The 16,593-nt window shown below is 43.1% G+C and overlaps 1 protein-coding gene across 2 annotated transcripts in view; it reads right to left on the bottom strand.

Annotated features, from left to right (window-relative positions):
- The window catches only part of STON1 (stonin 1), a 48,120-nt gene that overhangs the window by 6,170 nt on the left and 25,357 nt on the right, over positions 1-16,593 (bottom strand). Inside the window, exons 1-7 of one of the 2 annotated variants that reach the window (XM_063391204.1) lie at positions 8,930-9,012; positions 7,051-7,152; positions 6,623-6,746; positions 5,227-5,282; positions 4,177-4,270; positions 2,409-3,004; positions 631-900 (exon numbers count right to left, since the gene is read on the bottom strand). In XM_063391204.1, the coding sequence (XP_063247274.1) occupies positions 631-900; positions 2,409-3,004; positions 4,177-4,270; positions 5,227-5,282; positions 6,623-6,746; positions 7,051-7,152; positions 8,930-8,950 (1,263 nt within the window). In that variant the 5' untranslated portion in view covers positions 8,951-9,012. Of the gene's footprint in view, positions 1-630; positions 901-2,408; positions 3,005-4,176; positions 4,271-5,226; positions 5,283-6,622; positions 6,747-7,050; positions 7,153-8,929; positions 9,013-16,593 lie in introns of those variants that run through there. The other variant, XM_063391205.1, reaches the window with a different exon arrangement.

Raw genomic sequence — 16,593 nt, 5'->3', positions numbered from 1 at the left:
ATACATTTTACATGTTTACATTCTCAAAACCCAGAACACCCTAAACAAAAACACTGGTCAAAAGAGCAAAACTGCTAACTGAAAAAGCAGATCCCAGTAACTGAAATACTGATCAAGCTGTATTTATGTGAAGCCCAGAACTGCATATCTTTAAGAAAAAGGAAAACTTAGGAAACACAGGGCATTAAACAGAGAACAATTTTCTTGTATCACACTGTTCCCCGTCTAATCCCCTGTGGTCCTTCAGAAGAAAAGGCAACCTAGATTTGTATCCTGATCTTATTTAAGTAAATCTTATTTAAATCCAATTCTTTAAATAATATCTTAAGTAAAAGCAGAACTCCATCCCACTGAGGCCAGGGTTTTACAATAAAACTTTAATTCTGATAGCTATGTATTTTAATTCATCCAATAAACAAATGACTCTCCAATAGTTTTTTCATTTGTCCACACTCCTCATAATGAGTTTTCAAGTAATTTCTCTGCAGTACCTCCTATCTCCAGAGGTTTGCAACTTCACTGTGCATGCCCTGCATTAAACCAACCAGGAGCTGTTCTAGGTCCAACAGTTGAACAGTCAGGAGAGATCTAACATTGTTATGTGCTTCTAAAGGCTGAAAAGTAAATTACCTCCTCAACTATATCTATCTGGAGGTCTTCATTGTCCCCATCACTGCAGCTGGACTCCATGTTTGAAGAACTGTCACATTCCTCATCATAGTCTTCCTCATCATCCAGAACTCTTAGATCCTCTGAATCAATAAAGCCAATGAATTCATTCTCTTCTTTATCTTTTGTATGTATTTGTTCCTTGGAAGAAACATCCCCAGTGCCATCGAGCTGACTTATGCCTTCAATGTCACTGCAGAGATCCTTCTCCAGTGGCAAATCAGATTCTGTCTGCTCCGTGGGTTCCACGGGACAGGAAAGAAAGAGACCAGGGACAGCTCATGAATCAACACCACAATGGAAGCCATGCTCAGCACAAAGCCTGAGATTTTTGTCTAATAAATCAACAAGCCTGGGGCACTAATATGAGAGTTTCAGGTCCTACTGCTTGTAAACCTGAGTACATTTGCAAAAATTGTGTTGGATCTAACTTTAATGGAACTCAGATCAAATATTCCTCAGCAATACAGAAAAGATTTCTTACAATTTACTCTAAACATCCTTGTACTCAAACAACTCTAAAACAAAGGCTATCAAGTGGACACTTTGAATTTATATTCTAAAAAAAAAAAAAAAAACCTCCCACAGAAACAAAAAAGAAGCTACTCCTCCACCCCCCAAAATAGCATTTTTCATTTTTGAAATACAAATCAAGATGAACTGATCCCTCTCCCTCAACTCACTAAAAATGCTTTGTTTAAATAAGATATAAAAAGCTGGGAGAGACAGTAAATATTTCAGTACTTCAAGTTACTGTTCATAAAAGTGCTTGAATTCCTAAACAGAGGATTCACAGGAGTGTAAAAGGGCTTTAAGGTTTCAGCCATCTTCAGTTTCTCATTAAATCTTTATTGTAGCACTTAATTCCCATCCACATACACTTTCTAGTTCAAGAAAGTAACACTTTGTTTTGACCTCCCATTCTCACTACAGACAGTCTTCATCATGCTGCCATCAGAGTTCAGATGAGCAACATAACAGGCTACTTACAGACATTTGGCATTACTGTCATTAAATTTGGATTTAATAAATTTGCCTCAATCACATATGAGCAACTACAGCTCAAAGTCAGCAAGCCAGCCTGAACTTCAAACATCTGCAAATAATTTCTGGAACTAAAATTAGATGAGGTCAGGAAAGCAGCTTGTTAATTAAAATCATCCAAGTTTCCCACACAGCTCTAGCTGGGTTCTACTTCATCCAGGACTTTTTCCCCAAGGAAATAACATTTTCTTCAAGAAGATTTTTACTTATTAAATTTGACTTTTTATCCTGAATGCATTCTCAATACAACTTTAATGCTCTTCACACATTACAAGTTTGAATCAATCCCAGCTGATCTTGCAAAAGCACTTTGTCCACAATTGACCCTTATCTTTATGTGGATCAGTGTCAGGATGACACAGAAGTTCTCAAGGAGTCTTTCATGTCTGCTCAGTCACAAAAAAACCCTATGATTCTCAAAAGTAATCAATAAGTCTAATACAGTCTATCTATCCATTACATTTTTCAGTATTTTTAAATTGATATGCTCATCAATCACAGTATTTTAGCAGTAGTTTTGACAAATTCTTAATGTAAAAACAAGCAGTCAGCTACGACTATTCTAAACAAGCTTAAGAATGAACCACAAAATCAAAATAATTTTTGTTCTTCCCATTTAGAGGTGCTTCGAAATGTGTTCAAAGAACCATCTCTAACAGATGTATTTTCATCGGCTGAGAAAAAAAAGGCCTTACCTTGTCAGAGGAAACAATGCTGCCCTGATCCTTTAGAAATGCATTTTCATCTAAACTTTCCCCTGCAATAATCAGGTCAATGATATCATCAGACACCTGCTGCTGCAGCAGCTCCGGATGCTCCACATCCAGCTGCCCCTCCATATCCAGCAGGACGCTGCTTGAGCTGCTTGCCAAGGATCCATCAATAAAAAGTCCTTCAGAGCACTCTGGAGTAAAGACAGCTGTGTGAAGGTTGTCATGCGGGAATTTTTCTGTGGATTCACTGCACTGATTCAATTCTGCATTAATTTCAAATTCTTGCAGACTCACAGAAGACTTCTGGACCAAGGTAGCAGAGTTTTCCAGGTGTTGTTTTTCCACATAGCTTGGTTTACACAGCACAGCCTGTTGGACAGCAGTCTCCTGGGGCTGCAGTGTTTCACCAGCTGCATGGGCAGCAGGTGCATTCACCTGTGCAACACTGGCAAGGCTGGCCTGCAGAAATGAAGCTTGCCCAAGGGGATGAAGCGTCTGCTGCACAGGGTAGTGGAGAATGCTTCCATCTCCGGAGGCCTGTGTGACCATAACAGGCGCATTCACCTTGTAAAGTTGTCCTACAGACAGAAGAGTTAAAAACTGCTTCAGCAGGTGAAACTACAGGATCACCCAGGCCACTGACCTGTCACCCCTAAAAACAAGAGTAAACACTCAGGTAAACTGTGAGAAAAAGGACATTTGTGAAGCAAAACTTTCCTCAAGCACAATTCCAGCCCTTGAAAATCAAGCATTCAGAAGCTTTCTGAATCATGGCTTCCATCCAACCCATCATGTTTAATATCTCTTTTTGGGGTTGGTCTACACAGTAACTCTGTGACAGTAAATTAACTACATACTAGATTTTAAATAAATAAATTTAAAACCCCCTATGTTTTAAATCTTTCCATGTCATTTCAGAAACTAAGAAATACAAGCTAAACAGTAAACTACTCCATAGCTACAGGGAGAGTTCACTCCTTTAAGGGCCTTTAGGTATTCTCTCTAAAAAAACTGCTTATTTTAGTTTTTTAAAAGCCAAACAACTACTAATTTACATATAATCTCTTAAGAAAGCCACTCCAAATACTGAATGCTTAAAGTTGTTATTATTATCAGTGTTAGAATTGAGATGCCAGAGCCAAGTTCCAAATTTCATTTGATTTTTCTTCTCCCCATACACATGTTCACACAGACACAGTCCCTGGTAGCAGTCTATACGTCTCATGGCATCAGGAATTCTACCTGAAACAGATAACTAGAGACATCAGTTTTCATCAAACAGCTGTTTGAGGGAAGAGTCAATGACTGAACTAAGCCTTCCACTCATCACACCTAAGCAGTACAAGCAGTTTTTGTACAAGCATTACAGGCAGTTTTATCACCAAAAGAATGGGATCAAAAAGGTTAATGGATAGTTGGATTTTATTTGAATAAGAAATCAATTTGTCTCTGAAGCACCACAGTGCCTGTAGCTTTTTGAAAACATAGAAGATTGTCCCAGAGAGGCAAGGAGAAGGAGATCCTTTTGTTAGCCCAGACACAGGTAAACACTTGTTACAAGTTGTAAAACTGACACCAACTAATCAATGCAGTTACTTCCCCCAGGAAGCCACTACAAACACAAAGCACAAAGAGGAGGGTACTGGCTCTACTCATTTTACCTTCACATCAGTTTCGTCTACTGTCCCTGGGAGTGTCTTTCACCATCCCTGGGGCACTGCAAGCTTTGACATCTCCTCACTACCCTTACCTGGTGCTGGCTGCAGCATCACTCCACCTGGCATCTGTAAAGGATAAGCGACACACGAAGGGAGAGCAAGAGTCACACCCGCTCGTGGGGGCCCCTGCAACACAAGAGCTGGGTTTAGGCAGGAACAGGGCACTGAGTGCCACACCTGGAACACCCATGGGAAACACAAGGGAGGGCCTCTCTGTGCGCATCTTCACTGGAAAACTGCTTTTCAGGTGCAGACAGATGAAGGGCATTCTGCACTGACAGAGTAATGGCTTGTCCCAAGTGTTTCCTGCTTTCCAGCTGTCACATTTTCCATATCCCCTCAATGTACCCACCATCCAGAAAGGCATTTTTCTACTTAAAGTCACTTTTACCTAAGTTTATGCAATACTCCACACAGCACAGGTTTCTTGCCTAGGCCTATGAAGTCACTTCATACTCTCTTTTTCTCCTGAGGAGCAAAGAGCTGGATATACAGCTCCCTTTCAATCTAGCTCTTCTGAGGAAATCCAGCTTTTAAATCAGGAAACTCACATACTGAACAAACATCTTCCCAATATTATATTTCAGCTTGACAAGTTACTTAGCTTGAGGCTCAGGAGGCACTTGGTAAGTTCATCAAGCTCTGGCAATTAGTGGCTGCTCCCCAAAGAAATGTTGCTATGCCCAGCATTCCAAACTTGTCAGCTATAAAAACACTCATTTTCCTTCTGGATGATTTCTACACCTCACAGATAATGCTGCTCCCAGGTTCACTAGTGGTAGTATTTCCCAGCCATGCATTATTTTAACAACCAGTAATATTTTTTTAAAGTATATGTAGCTGTGCATTTCCACAACACTTTCATCCTATGGGCTAAATACATGCAGCCGTGTCTTTCCAATACTTCTGGCTTCACTTCTTGCAGAACCAGCTGGTACATCCCATCATTTTTCACTGCTCCAACAGAAGCAGCAGTGTTACAACTCTCCCTCCTGAAGCCTATTAATAACTGGCAAACAATTTTAAAAATTTAGAGTCCAACATAATCAAAATTGAAGTAAAACATCACTACAGCTACATACCAGCTTTGCTGCTGTGAAATGCTGAAAACCTCTGCCAGCTTGGATGACAAAAGAAGCTATATTAAAAAAAAACAACACCACATTAATTTCTTGGCTACAATTATCTTTCAATAATTTACAGCAAACATGGGTGAAACTAAAGCAATCTCATTTCAGTTCATCCTCATTTGTGAGCACTAGTATTGCCTTGTCAACTTGAGGAAAACATGCAAGTATTTTTTCACAGCAGAGCAAATCCAATGATGCTAAAAGTAGGAACAGTAGGATAAGATTTTCAAAAGCACCCAATACTGACTTTCATGGGAGAAAAAGGGCAAAAGGTAAACTTACTCAGGCTTTTAGAAGCAAGCAATTTAGGTAGCCCTAACTACTTTGAAAATCTCTAGCCATGGGGCAATTCAAATCCCCATTTTAGAAAACAAATTTACTCAGACTGCTTGGCCTTAGTATTGCCCTTTAAAAAGTTAAGAATAAGGTAATGATCATTAAATATAAAACCTCCAATAGGCTGCAAACACAGAAGCATATTCCCTTTAGTCACATGGAACAAATTAAATACCTGCCTCCAACAACAGCTCATTCAACTAGGAAGTCTGTTAAAAAAAAGAAAAAAAAAAAGGAAGAGAAAGAGACCCCCACAGATCCACAGATAAAGAATGCCTGCCCAAGCTTGAAATTCACTATAACATAGATTTTCATTAAATCATCTCATAGGGGTTTGTCCTTCACGGGCAAAGGTCCTAACAGCTTCTTACTTTGGGATAAGTCTCAGCTGAGTACTACACTCTACCACAACACTACCACAGTGGTCAGCTGGACTTTATTGAGAATAATAGATCCTGATGTCAGAGACTGTATGAAAGTCAAGTACTCCTCTGCAACAGGAACACTGCTTTTAGAAAAAAATAACTGAAAGGAAAACTAAAAAGCTTCCTCTCTCCTGTTTAAGCAAGGGATTACATTTCAACAAATTGAGAACCAGATTAAACCCCAACCCGACAGCAGAAGTGCATGGCACAAACGAGCCATAAAACCTCTGCACACATCAGGACACACATCAAAAGGGGAAGCAGGAGCTTAACCCTGCAGGTAAATTTGCAACTGAAGGGCTAAACTATTGGACTGCAGACAAGAAGGCTAAAACCCTCTGCATGTTTTGCTACTTGAAATGAGCAGCTGATCAAGAGCATGTAGACAGAATTCTATTACCTTATTAAAGTTTAATTAATCATTTACTGGTCCAATTCTGTTTTCAAATAATTTAATTACTGTTCCACACCAAGCTAGATATATACATAAGATACATACACAAACCAAGATTATTTCAAGTCTTTCAAAAATATCGTCGAATTAATAGGATATTCTTAAATTGCATTTATTGTGTCCAACATCTAACCTGCTGAAGTCTGCAAAATGCTGTGAGGACTGTGTGGCAGCTGCAGGCTGAACTGTGGAGAACAGTGGCTGTGTTTGAAGAAGCCTTCTGTTGCTGTAGACTGTGTCACTTTCGTTTCCCAAAGCTGCAGGGAGATTATTATTAAGGTCAACAAATATCAGCTTTAAAAACAAACTGCATCAAAAAAAGATAATCAGGTATTTCCAGCTTTTCCAAGAGTAAATTGACTGATTCTATCCAACAAATAGGGTAGCAATAACTAGCCAATTTCAACTACCAGCAGCTCCCACATCACTCCCAGGATACTTGTAACTCTGAGTTAGGGCAAAAAGTTTGCATGTTTCAGAGAGCAAAGAAATGGACAGCTCCATCATCTCAAAAGAAAAACACAAACATAACTGCTATTAATGCAAGGGAGCCCAACAAACCTGCTTCAAGTCTTTCAGGACCTGCTCCTCTACACCCTCCTCTGCAAAGAGTTCCCGCACACCTTCAATCACATCTTCGATAATGGACTTGTATAGTTCTGACTACGTTAGAAAAAATATATTTTTTTCAAGTTAAGATGAGCATAAAGTCATTTGAAAAGATAGCACAAAGTCTAACCTCACTACATAAACTGCTGTTACAAACTGAACAGCATGAACAGATCAGTTTAATAAACAGAATGTCAAATGCAAAGGTATGCAAGTCCACTCAGTCTTTTAAATCTAACATCCCTAAAAACGTGCTGGATTTGAGCCTCAAATTATTCTTAGGGTACCGCTGTATTTTCAAACAAGCTTGTCTAACCTCATTGTGTCATACTAGCAGCATTGCTCCTAACCTAAGGGCCAACCAATAACACAAGCTATTAAAAATGAACCATGCCAGTTCCATCAGAACCCGAATGTAAGGAATCCACAAAAAATAATAGAGATTTTTTTTTCTTTGTGGAAACAGTCTGATGCTCGTTCCACTAGCTGTGGAAATTTGAACACTACTTTTATCAGTACAGATCATTCATCTTACATTACAACAGGACTGCAACAGACCATTTTATTCCTTTCTCCTGCCCATGTCAGTGATTAAATTCTAATCCTCCAGTCAGACCTGGACAGCTGATACACCTGAGCTTCAAGATTCCTACACTCTAATGCAAATGTAAGATAATGAGCTTTTTGTAATTTAAAGCCCATTAATCTTGGCTATCATTACCACCAGAATAGCCTACATAAGGTGCAAAATCAAGCTGAGATATTTTAGGAAACCTTACAAGATTCTGGATTAACGTTTTTAAACATCAAATTAGTGGTTTACTACTCCAAAATTGTTCTAAAGCGCAGAATAAAAACAATTTGTTTTCAAGGAAAAGAAGATATTACGAAATAACATGTTACACTTCCTGGAAAAAGCATCCAAAGCAACTACTTTAAAACAACCATACTCATGTAGACCTTCTTATCAGGGGATATCAACCTCCAAAGATTCTCCCAGCACTTTTTCAGGACACTAGAAAGATGAGGAAGGAAAAAAAAATAATTCCTCTTGTACCACTAAAAGCTGCTGATCAGCCCGTATGTCAAATGTTCTGCCTTCACGGCTAACCCAGAAGAGAATCAGAATGTAAATCTTACAACGGGCCTATTCCTCTCCCCAGGATTGCCAAGCTACAGTGAGTACAAATATTTATTGTGCTGCATAAAAACTGCACACAGCAACTGTAAAATTCAAACACCACATGCTTGCAAATTAGAGGAAAATAGTTACAGCAGAGACACTATTGTACTCCTGCTTAATCCCTTTACACACAGGCACTCCTTCGCCAGAACCAGGCCATCCACAGCGGGAACAGTCAAACTCCGGTGTTATTCGTGTGCAGTGGGGTGACAGGAGGGGCTTATCCACATCCCATTCCAGCAAAGCCTCCAAGGCTCCCCTGGGATCCCTGTGCCTTGAGGGAGCACCTGGAGCCCCACGCAGGGAGAGGCAGCCGCGGACCAAACCCGCCCTGGGCTCCAGGCCCTGCCGAGCTGCCACAGCGGCCCTCGCACCCTGCAGCTTCCCAGCGCCAACCCCTGCCACAACACTTCTGCCCACAAAGGGCCACTTTCAACAGGAAAATCTGAAATTCCATGTCGTCCTTGGGCTTCCCGCGCCAGCGAACGGGCGGCGGCTCCTGGCCGGGACGGGACGGGAGACGACTTCCACATCCTCATCCCTGTCCCCTGTGTCCCGCAAGGGGGAGCGGCCAGACCCCGCTAGCCTACCCGAGCCCAGCCTAGCCTAGCCGAGCCCATCCTAGCCGAGCCCAGCGCAGCCCCTCACCACGCGGCCGCCGTGAGCCATGGCAGCGGCACCGCCGCCCCAGCCCCGCCCGCCCTTAAGGCGCCGGTGCCAGGGGCCGCGGCCCGCCCGGCCCGGCCCGGGCCCGCCGCCCCGAGGGCTCCTGTCCCCGCCGCCCCGAGGGCTCCTGTGCCCGCCCGGCCCGGGCCCGGCCCCGCCGCCCCGAGGGCTCCTGTCCCCGCACACACTCAAACCCTGCCGGCTCTGGGGCACAGGGTGCTAAAGCCAGAGCCTAAAATTCAGCGTGACCCGCCGCTGTCCGGCCTGCGCTCCGAGCTCCAGCCTGAAGCATCACCTTGTGAGCACAGGATTTATCTGGAGAGCCATAGTTGTTGCCGTGGTGTGGGAATGCACCTAGGAAAGCTGGCTACAAAAGCGTGTCATTTTTGCTCTAATAAACCCTGGAGTCGTGATTGCCTCCCAAACGGGGATAGCTGAAGCTTAGTGTTGCAGTTAAGCAGCAGCAATCTGGTACAACTACTCAATTATTGCTTACATTTGCAGCAATCTGTTCATATGTTAATGCAGAGATCTACTAATTTAGCAGTTACTAATCTGGAAAAATGTTCATTAATCTCGTATGTGTAGGAGAATATATCCTTAGCTGTTTGTGCACCTTCGGTAGGTGTTGCCCTGAGAGTTCTGAGAACCTGGAAACATAATCTCTTTTTCCTTTGTTTTTCATTTTTTAGGTAGCTATGTCATTGCAGTGCTGTTGGGCTTGTGAAAAGGAGACTCACACATTAAGCTTTAATTTTTAAGGCTTACACATCCTGAAAAATGAAAATATTTTAATGAAATACTGTCAGACCCTTAGTTAAATAGCCAGACTAACACCTACAAAATAGAAGCAGCAACATCCTTAATAAGCTGAGTTTTCACAAGTGAGACAAATGCAATTTGCTATTGAAGTAATTTTTCTCTGCAAGAAAATATGTTTAATGACACTGCTTAAGTCTTGAATTAAACAGCAGTTGCATATTCAGCTGTTCTGTATGCCCTCCATCATTGTGAGGAAAAGGCAAGCCATGTTGCTTTGCTTACAGAATAATTTAAATAATAAACCATATTTTTTCTTAAAGCACAGTGCTCATTTGAAACTGCCTGGGCTAAGGCATACCAAAAGTGTCCTTATTCTTCTCCTGACTGTTTTTTTCCTGTCGTGTTAGCAGAGATAGCAGGAAGGAGCTGCAGCCTTGAGGATCTCGCTGGGCCCTGAAGGTCACAGATGGGGATCCTGCAGCTGGCTGCCACTTCCTCATCAGGCAGCCAGACCTGACACGGAGCCATCGCCCTGCAGCACACTGTACTGGGCTTCTGGAAAGGTGCAAGTGCAGAAAGAAGATTCATAAATGAGCTCCCTGCTTTCTACCTCCGTCTGTCTGAGGGTTACAAAGTGCCTTGGAATCAGAACACTTTGTACACCTAACTTAAAAAGGAGAGCTGGGGAGCTTGATACCGAAGGACTGCTCAGCTGTCTCAGACAGTGGTCAGGTGACTTTGTCCACAGGAAAATTTGCAGACCAACGCAAATTTTCTTTACCTGCACTCGAGGTGGACAGCATGTCTTTGTATTTGCATTCCCACAAGACTCTACGGGCATCCCCCATCCATTCTGAATTATACCCTCTGTGTTGTGAATAACAAAGGGCTGGTCACCAGGTCATGTCAGCTCCCTTCATGGTGGGACAGCGGATAAACTTACTTATAGTACACAGATATCCTGGGGATAAAGTAGAAATGGGAATGGGAATATGACTTTCCAAGCTGCACAGGGAGGTTGCAGAGGGCAATTCCTGCTAACCAAGACACTTCTGTTTTCATCTGTGGCCTAGCAACACACCTTATAGAATTTCTTTTACGAATTCCTAGGTATCTTTTCATCCAAGCACTCTCAGCTGAACAGCGTGAAAAAGCCTAGTACGCACAGAAAAAAATCAGCCATTTCTGAACAAGGGGAAAAATATCTGTGGCTAGCATTACTCATACTGACTGGCTAGCTTTGATATGGTGAGCTTAACCTACTATCCGTGTCCTGCAGTATAAACTACAACACTATTGTCATTTTCATGCTTATGGAAGTTTTTAACATTTAATCCCACTTTTAAGAGAGGAAAATGAGGCACAGACCCACCAAACACCTTGTCCAAACTCACAAATGGCAGCCAGGAACAGCATTGAGGTTTCATCAGTTTTTGTTCACCTTCCAGTCCAGCTCTTCCCATTGTAGTCTCTTTAAGAGCTCACAAGAGTTTTAGAGAAGAGGCTATGGAAAAGATTAGCATGCTGTTCAAACCCTCCTGATTTTTCAGGGATTTTGTCTGCATTTGGGATAGTGCTGCTTAAGGGCATTCAAACTCAAACATTCGTTTACTAGACAGGTTTTAATTTGTAATTATTTATACTCCTTTTGGTACATGATGTCTAGAGAAGATTTATTTTTGGATGATAAGCCTTTATTAATCATTAAAAAAAAATTTTAAAAACCCAGTGCTTTCAAATGTCTTCCCTCTAAGAAACAGGAACCCTCGGCACACTCAGATGCTTGGTCATGAATGCCCTCTCCTGTTTAAATCCAGCATTGCTGCTGGAGAGGAACACGGCCATACAACTGCAGGGCTGCAAAATTCTTTCTCAAGGCATATTATACAAACACCATCTTGCCTTTTCTTTCCAAGTAAAAGCAATTATTCTTGGGAGGAACTGGTTGCAGAATGCAGGCAGTCCTCATGGAGATAACATGACAGGAGCAGAGGTGTAATTTCATTTTAAAGATACCCTCTAATATGTTCCCTTTCTTTTCAGCTGTTGACTCATAGATATATGGCACTCCAGTCTCATAATCAATTTTATTAACAGCGTGATTTTGTTACAAGTTCCATCATTTCCCTCGGAGTTCTGAGACAGATAAAACTGGGACCTGTGATTTGTTCCTTTTTCATTTATCATGTGTGACTCCTGTTTCTTCAAGAGCCTCTTTTTTTACCTGATTTAAGCCACTTTATCAGAACTATAGAAAGAGCTCTCCCTTAATTCATATTAATGACAGATTTTCAGGACATTGGGTGGTTTATGAAGGGCTCTGACCTGTACAAACTGCTATATAAAAATGGCAGTCTGATGGATTGAATATACTGAATAGTACTGTATATTTCAGCTCCTCAATAAGGCAAAGACTTGTGTAGTATCGGTAAGCCTAATTAAGGATGAAACAAGCCTTGCCTCTCCTAAATACTCACCCTGATACATATGCCTTATGTGGACACAAAGCCTCAAAGGGAAGCAGCAGCCACCTAGGGTGGGGAGGGCCATTTCACTGTGCCTATTCTATCACACTCCTGCTGGTGTCAGGCTCAGTGCTCAGTTCCCTCACCTCCTTTGCTGTCTGCCTTCTTTTCCTGGGTGTGAGTACAGATGTTTATACCACTCTTTTCCCAGAGAGAGCCCAACCTCCTGACCTGCGTCCTAAGAATAGCCACAGTCCAGCTCCCTCCTCTTTTGTCCATTGTCTTTGCCTTCATGGCTCTTTAAGTGCTTTCTCTGCCACCTGGTTTTACCATTCTTCATCAATGGATGAAATCTCACCCCTTCCTCACCTGTCTGTAATTGCCACTCCTCTGCTCCTGGCTCCCTGGCTCCAGTGGGGAGGCATTACCTACCCAGGTGTGCAGAATCACACACAATCAGGGTGCAGTGGGAGAATAAATGCCAGAAATATCATTTCTCTTTATTTGAATTAGCTGCTGGAAGTTCGCTGTTGAGCAGATGATTGCAGAATTCCAACAGTTTTAGTGTGAAGTAAGAGCAGAGCAGCATGTTTTGGTCAAGGCCAGTTTGCTCTGCCTAACTTTGCATTTGGTAATTTTAAGAGAAATAAAGCTGAGTGCCTCATCAGGCATTTGCACGAGCAGTGGAATTTGCAGCACCAAGCAACCACTAAAATCACCCAGCAAGTGACTTTGAGAGACAGGCTGAAGCACAGCTAAGCAGTCAGGCTGTCCTTCTTACTGCCTCATTAATACCAATTTAACTCTGCTAAAGAATAACTCAGATGCATGGAGAGTAACCTTCATTGCCATATTGGCTGTGGGAAGCATTTATATGAGGACCCCAGTATCTGCTAAAGGTCATATTCATGAGCTTCCTTTTCTGCGAAAACAAGGAGGGGCTCCTGTTTTCCTAATACACAACTGTACACACCTTTTCATTTTTCTTCATTTTTTTTCTTTTCCTTCTACCCCCATCTCCTCTTTTGTGTAGATCTATCCTGAGCAGATTTTCTGCACTCTCATTTTGACATTATAATCACATAATTAGCATCAAAGATACTCAGTAACAGATTTAACATGGAGGGGGCTAAAAAAGCCTTTTCCCTCTTCTGTTCAGGCAGCGGTTGGCTCCCTCCGCTTCGGGTGAAGTCTCATCTAAATCCTGGTGTCATTACTTACATTTAGATAGTAACATCTGCTCTGTGCTACAGATGACAGACGATGGTCCCTTCCTAGATGGCAGTCCAAGAAGGTTACAGTGGTAGCTCACCTTTGGATATCAGAAGACTAATGCCTAACTTCTTCCTTTAAATCCTCCCTGATTCACTGCTGGGTTTTGTTTGATATTTTCATTGCATCCCGTACAGCATTGATCTTGTTGTTTCCATGGCATGAGCAAGATTGTCCTGAGGACAGGTCACTGTCATGGGTTGGCGCTGGCCAAATGCCAGTGCACCCATGAGTGTATGTTTTTCCTAATGAACTACTGTGAGATGTGGTCAAGAACAGAGCAGAGCAGGCCCAAAACTTGAAATGAAAAGAAAACTTTATTAAATTATATAACAACAGAAAATAGAAAAGAAAACCTAAACACCCAAAAACAGAAATGAAAACCTCCCAGAACATTTCTTCTCCTCCCCCTATTTCCACCCCTTACACGCTCAAACTGTTAACACTTACACATTACCCTCATCTTACTTGCTTAAACCAAAACCCTGGATTCCCCAATCAAAGTCATCATCACTCAAAAAAACCAATCTTCAATCCATCCAGGGAGAGAAGAGTCTCTCTCGCACCACAGACCCCCCAAAGGAAACACAGGTCCACCCTGCCGTGTTCCCATGTCACCCATGGCACCGCCCGGAGAAGTCTGCCATGGTGACACCCTCCTTTCCATGTCCAGTGCTCTCACCACTGTCCATGGGCCAAAACCGCATATAGGGCTCTTTTAAGGATGTTTGGCCAAGTACCAAAAACCACCATCTTCTCATATTGGGACAAGCAGTCCCCCCCACATTTACCCCTGGGGCCGAGGGTTCCAAGAACAGGCCACAAAGTCTTTGGTTTTGAGCCAACTGCATCCACCCAAATACAGTCTTATTTATGTCCAGGAGGATTCAGGGTCCGTCTATGGCTAACATTACGCAAGAAAAGTCCAGCCCAGCAGCCACTCCTCTTCATCTCTGCCCATCTGGGGTTCTTTTTCATCGTCCTTTATCATCTCGGTCCCAGGCTGTCTCTCTCTCTTCTGAAACCACCAGCCATGAGAATCAATAACTGGGAATAGTTTTCTTCTGCCTCAGAAAGAGTTAAAAGCTTCTGGCTCCCTCCAGGGCCACAGGCTCAGGCACTTGCAGGCTCAGCAACTCCCACATGCAGCAGCAGCTCGGCACCTTCTCCTTGGGGTGGGGCAGGGAACAGAAGGCACCTCCAAAGTTCTCCACCCCTCCATCCTGGATGGGGCTGGCCCAGCTCCAGTCCTGTTCACTCTCTTTTCCCCCCCTGGGGCACCGGCCTACCTAAACCCGACCGCATGGTTCCCCCCTCCCTCACCCAGCCTTTAAAGCTCGGCAGGGGAGAAGATGCTCGTCTGCTGAACGCAGAACCAGAAAGAGGAAATCCCTCTGGGAGTCCTTGCTTTTAACCCCTTGTGTCCTCAGAGGCGTGTCCAACCCCTCAGTGGCCACTGAAGGTGCCAACATTCAAACCTGACCACTGATTGGTTTGACCTCAGCTTCCTGAAAAACTCACTTCCCCTCAAACCAAGACAGTCACCATTGCTGAGAGCAGTGCAGATGTGAAACAGGGATGCTCTGGGCCCAACAAGTTCTGCTTGGTGCACAATGGCAGGTTGTACTCTATGAAAGCAGGGCCCCCTGCCTGGCCTGGCACTGCCCTGCTCGTGTGGGGAACCTTCACTGTGCCCCCATCAGTCTCACAGCCACCTGCTGTGCCTGCAGTGGCTCTGCCCATGCTCCCCCTTCTGCTCTTCCAGCTGCTTCAGCTCCTCCTCCCCACCCCAGGAGATCACTCACTTTCTTTCCCCACCCAGCCACCCGCAGGTATTCCCAACTTTGTTCTCAATACCTTCCCTTGAAGGTACTTCTCTGCATGGGTTCCCCCGCACTTTTCTGTTTCAGTCCCGCTCCTTGGTTAACTCTTCAGCTTGACTTGGAGAGGCATCACTTCTCCTTAGGGACAACTCCATACAAACACACTCTGCTTGCTGCCCTCTCCTGTCAGCTGCTGGCTCACTCCCTGCTTCCTCTCGCTTACCCCCACTGCTGGTCACTCCTCACACATTACTCCCAGCACGTCCTTACTTCTGACTTTTTCAGAAGAATGGAAGTGAAAGTTATTCTCAATTAAACCAAAAAGGCCATCACAATGCAAAGTAATACTAGACTGTACCCACCCACAACTAGAAATGCCTAATCTGGTACTGGGATTTGGGATGGCAAAGCAGAATTTTGGGCCAATGCATTTCTTTTATTTTTATTAGTGAGGCTTCAGCAGGGAGCGTGAGCACAACTTACAACGTTATCCTTGTTATTGTAAAAAATTACAGGTTGTTTTTGCTACGGAAAGAACAGTGCTATAAAATAGCACATACAAGGCATTGCAAATACTAGGAAGCTGTCTCAAAATAAATGTTTTCATGTTTTTACTTATATTCTAGCAATTTTCAATCTCATTTTTTTCATGTCTCTGAATCATGTTGTTCACTGATACTTTTAAACATTGCACAATGTTCAAGCTCTGTAAGGGAACTATACTTTTGCTAGATACTTGCTTTCCATTTGCAGGTGCTCACTGAAGGATAGCACGCCACTGAAGTGAAAATGGATGTTAACTCTATTTCCTGGTGTTTTCCAGAATAGCTGATTGCTTTGCTACAGACGCCGCAGCATAGGACAAGTGGCACGGTTATTTTATTCTTTAAGCCCATTCTTTGAATGCTGCCTCATAAACCTCTTGCCTCATTCCCATATTTCCCCACAGAGGTCTCACTGTTTCCCTGGTAACAGAACAGGCTTTGAAATTTGTGAAAGTCTTAAACAGTTGTCACTACATTATATTCAAATATCCCAGAGAGACTAGAGGGAGCACTCAATAGGAAAAACCACGGCATACTTTGGGTTAGTACTGCTATGAAATAAATCAGGAAAGGGTCTGCCATAAATCATTGTGAGAACCCCCCAGAGTGCTGCATCCAGCTCTGGAGCCCCCAGCACAAGACAGACATGGACCTGCTGGAGCAAGTCCAAAGTGTGGCCACGGAGATGCTCTGAGGGCTGGAGCACCTCTCCTGTGAAGACAGACTGAGAGAGCTGGGCTGTTCAGCCTGGAGAAGAGAAAGATTCCAGGGAGATATTA

The sequence above is a fragment of the Prinia subflava genome, chromosome 2 (genome assembly GCF_021018805.1).
Source record: "Prinia subflava isolate CZ2003 ecotype Zambia chromosome 2, Cam_Psub_1.2, whole genome shotgun sequence".
Classification (NCBI taxonomy): domain Eukaryota; kingdom Metazoa; phylum Chordata; class Aves; order Passeriformes; family Cisticolidae; genus Prinia; species Prinia subflava.
Note: the sequence above shows the minus strand (reverse complement) of the source record. Positions and strands in the feature narration are given on the sequence as shown.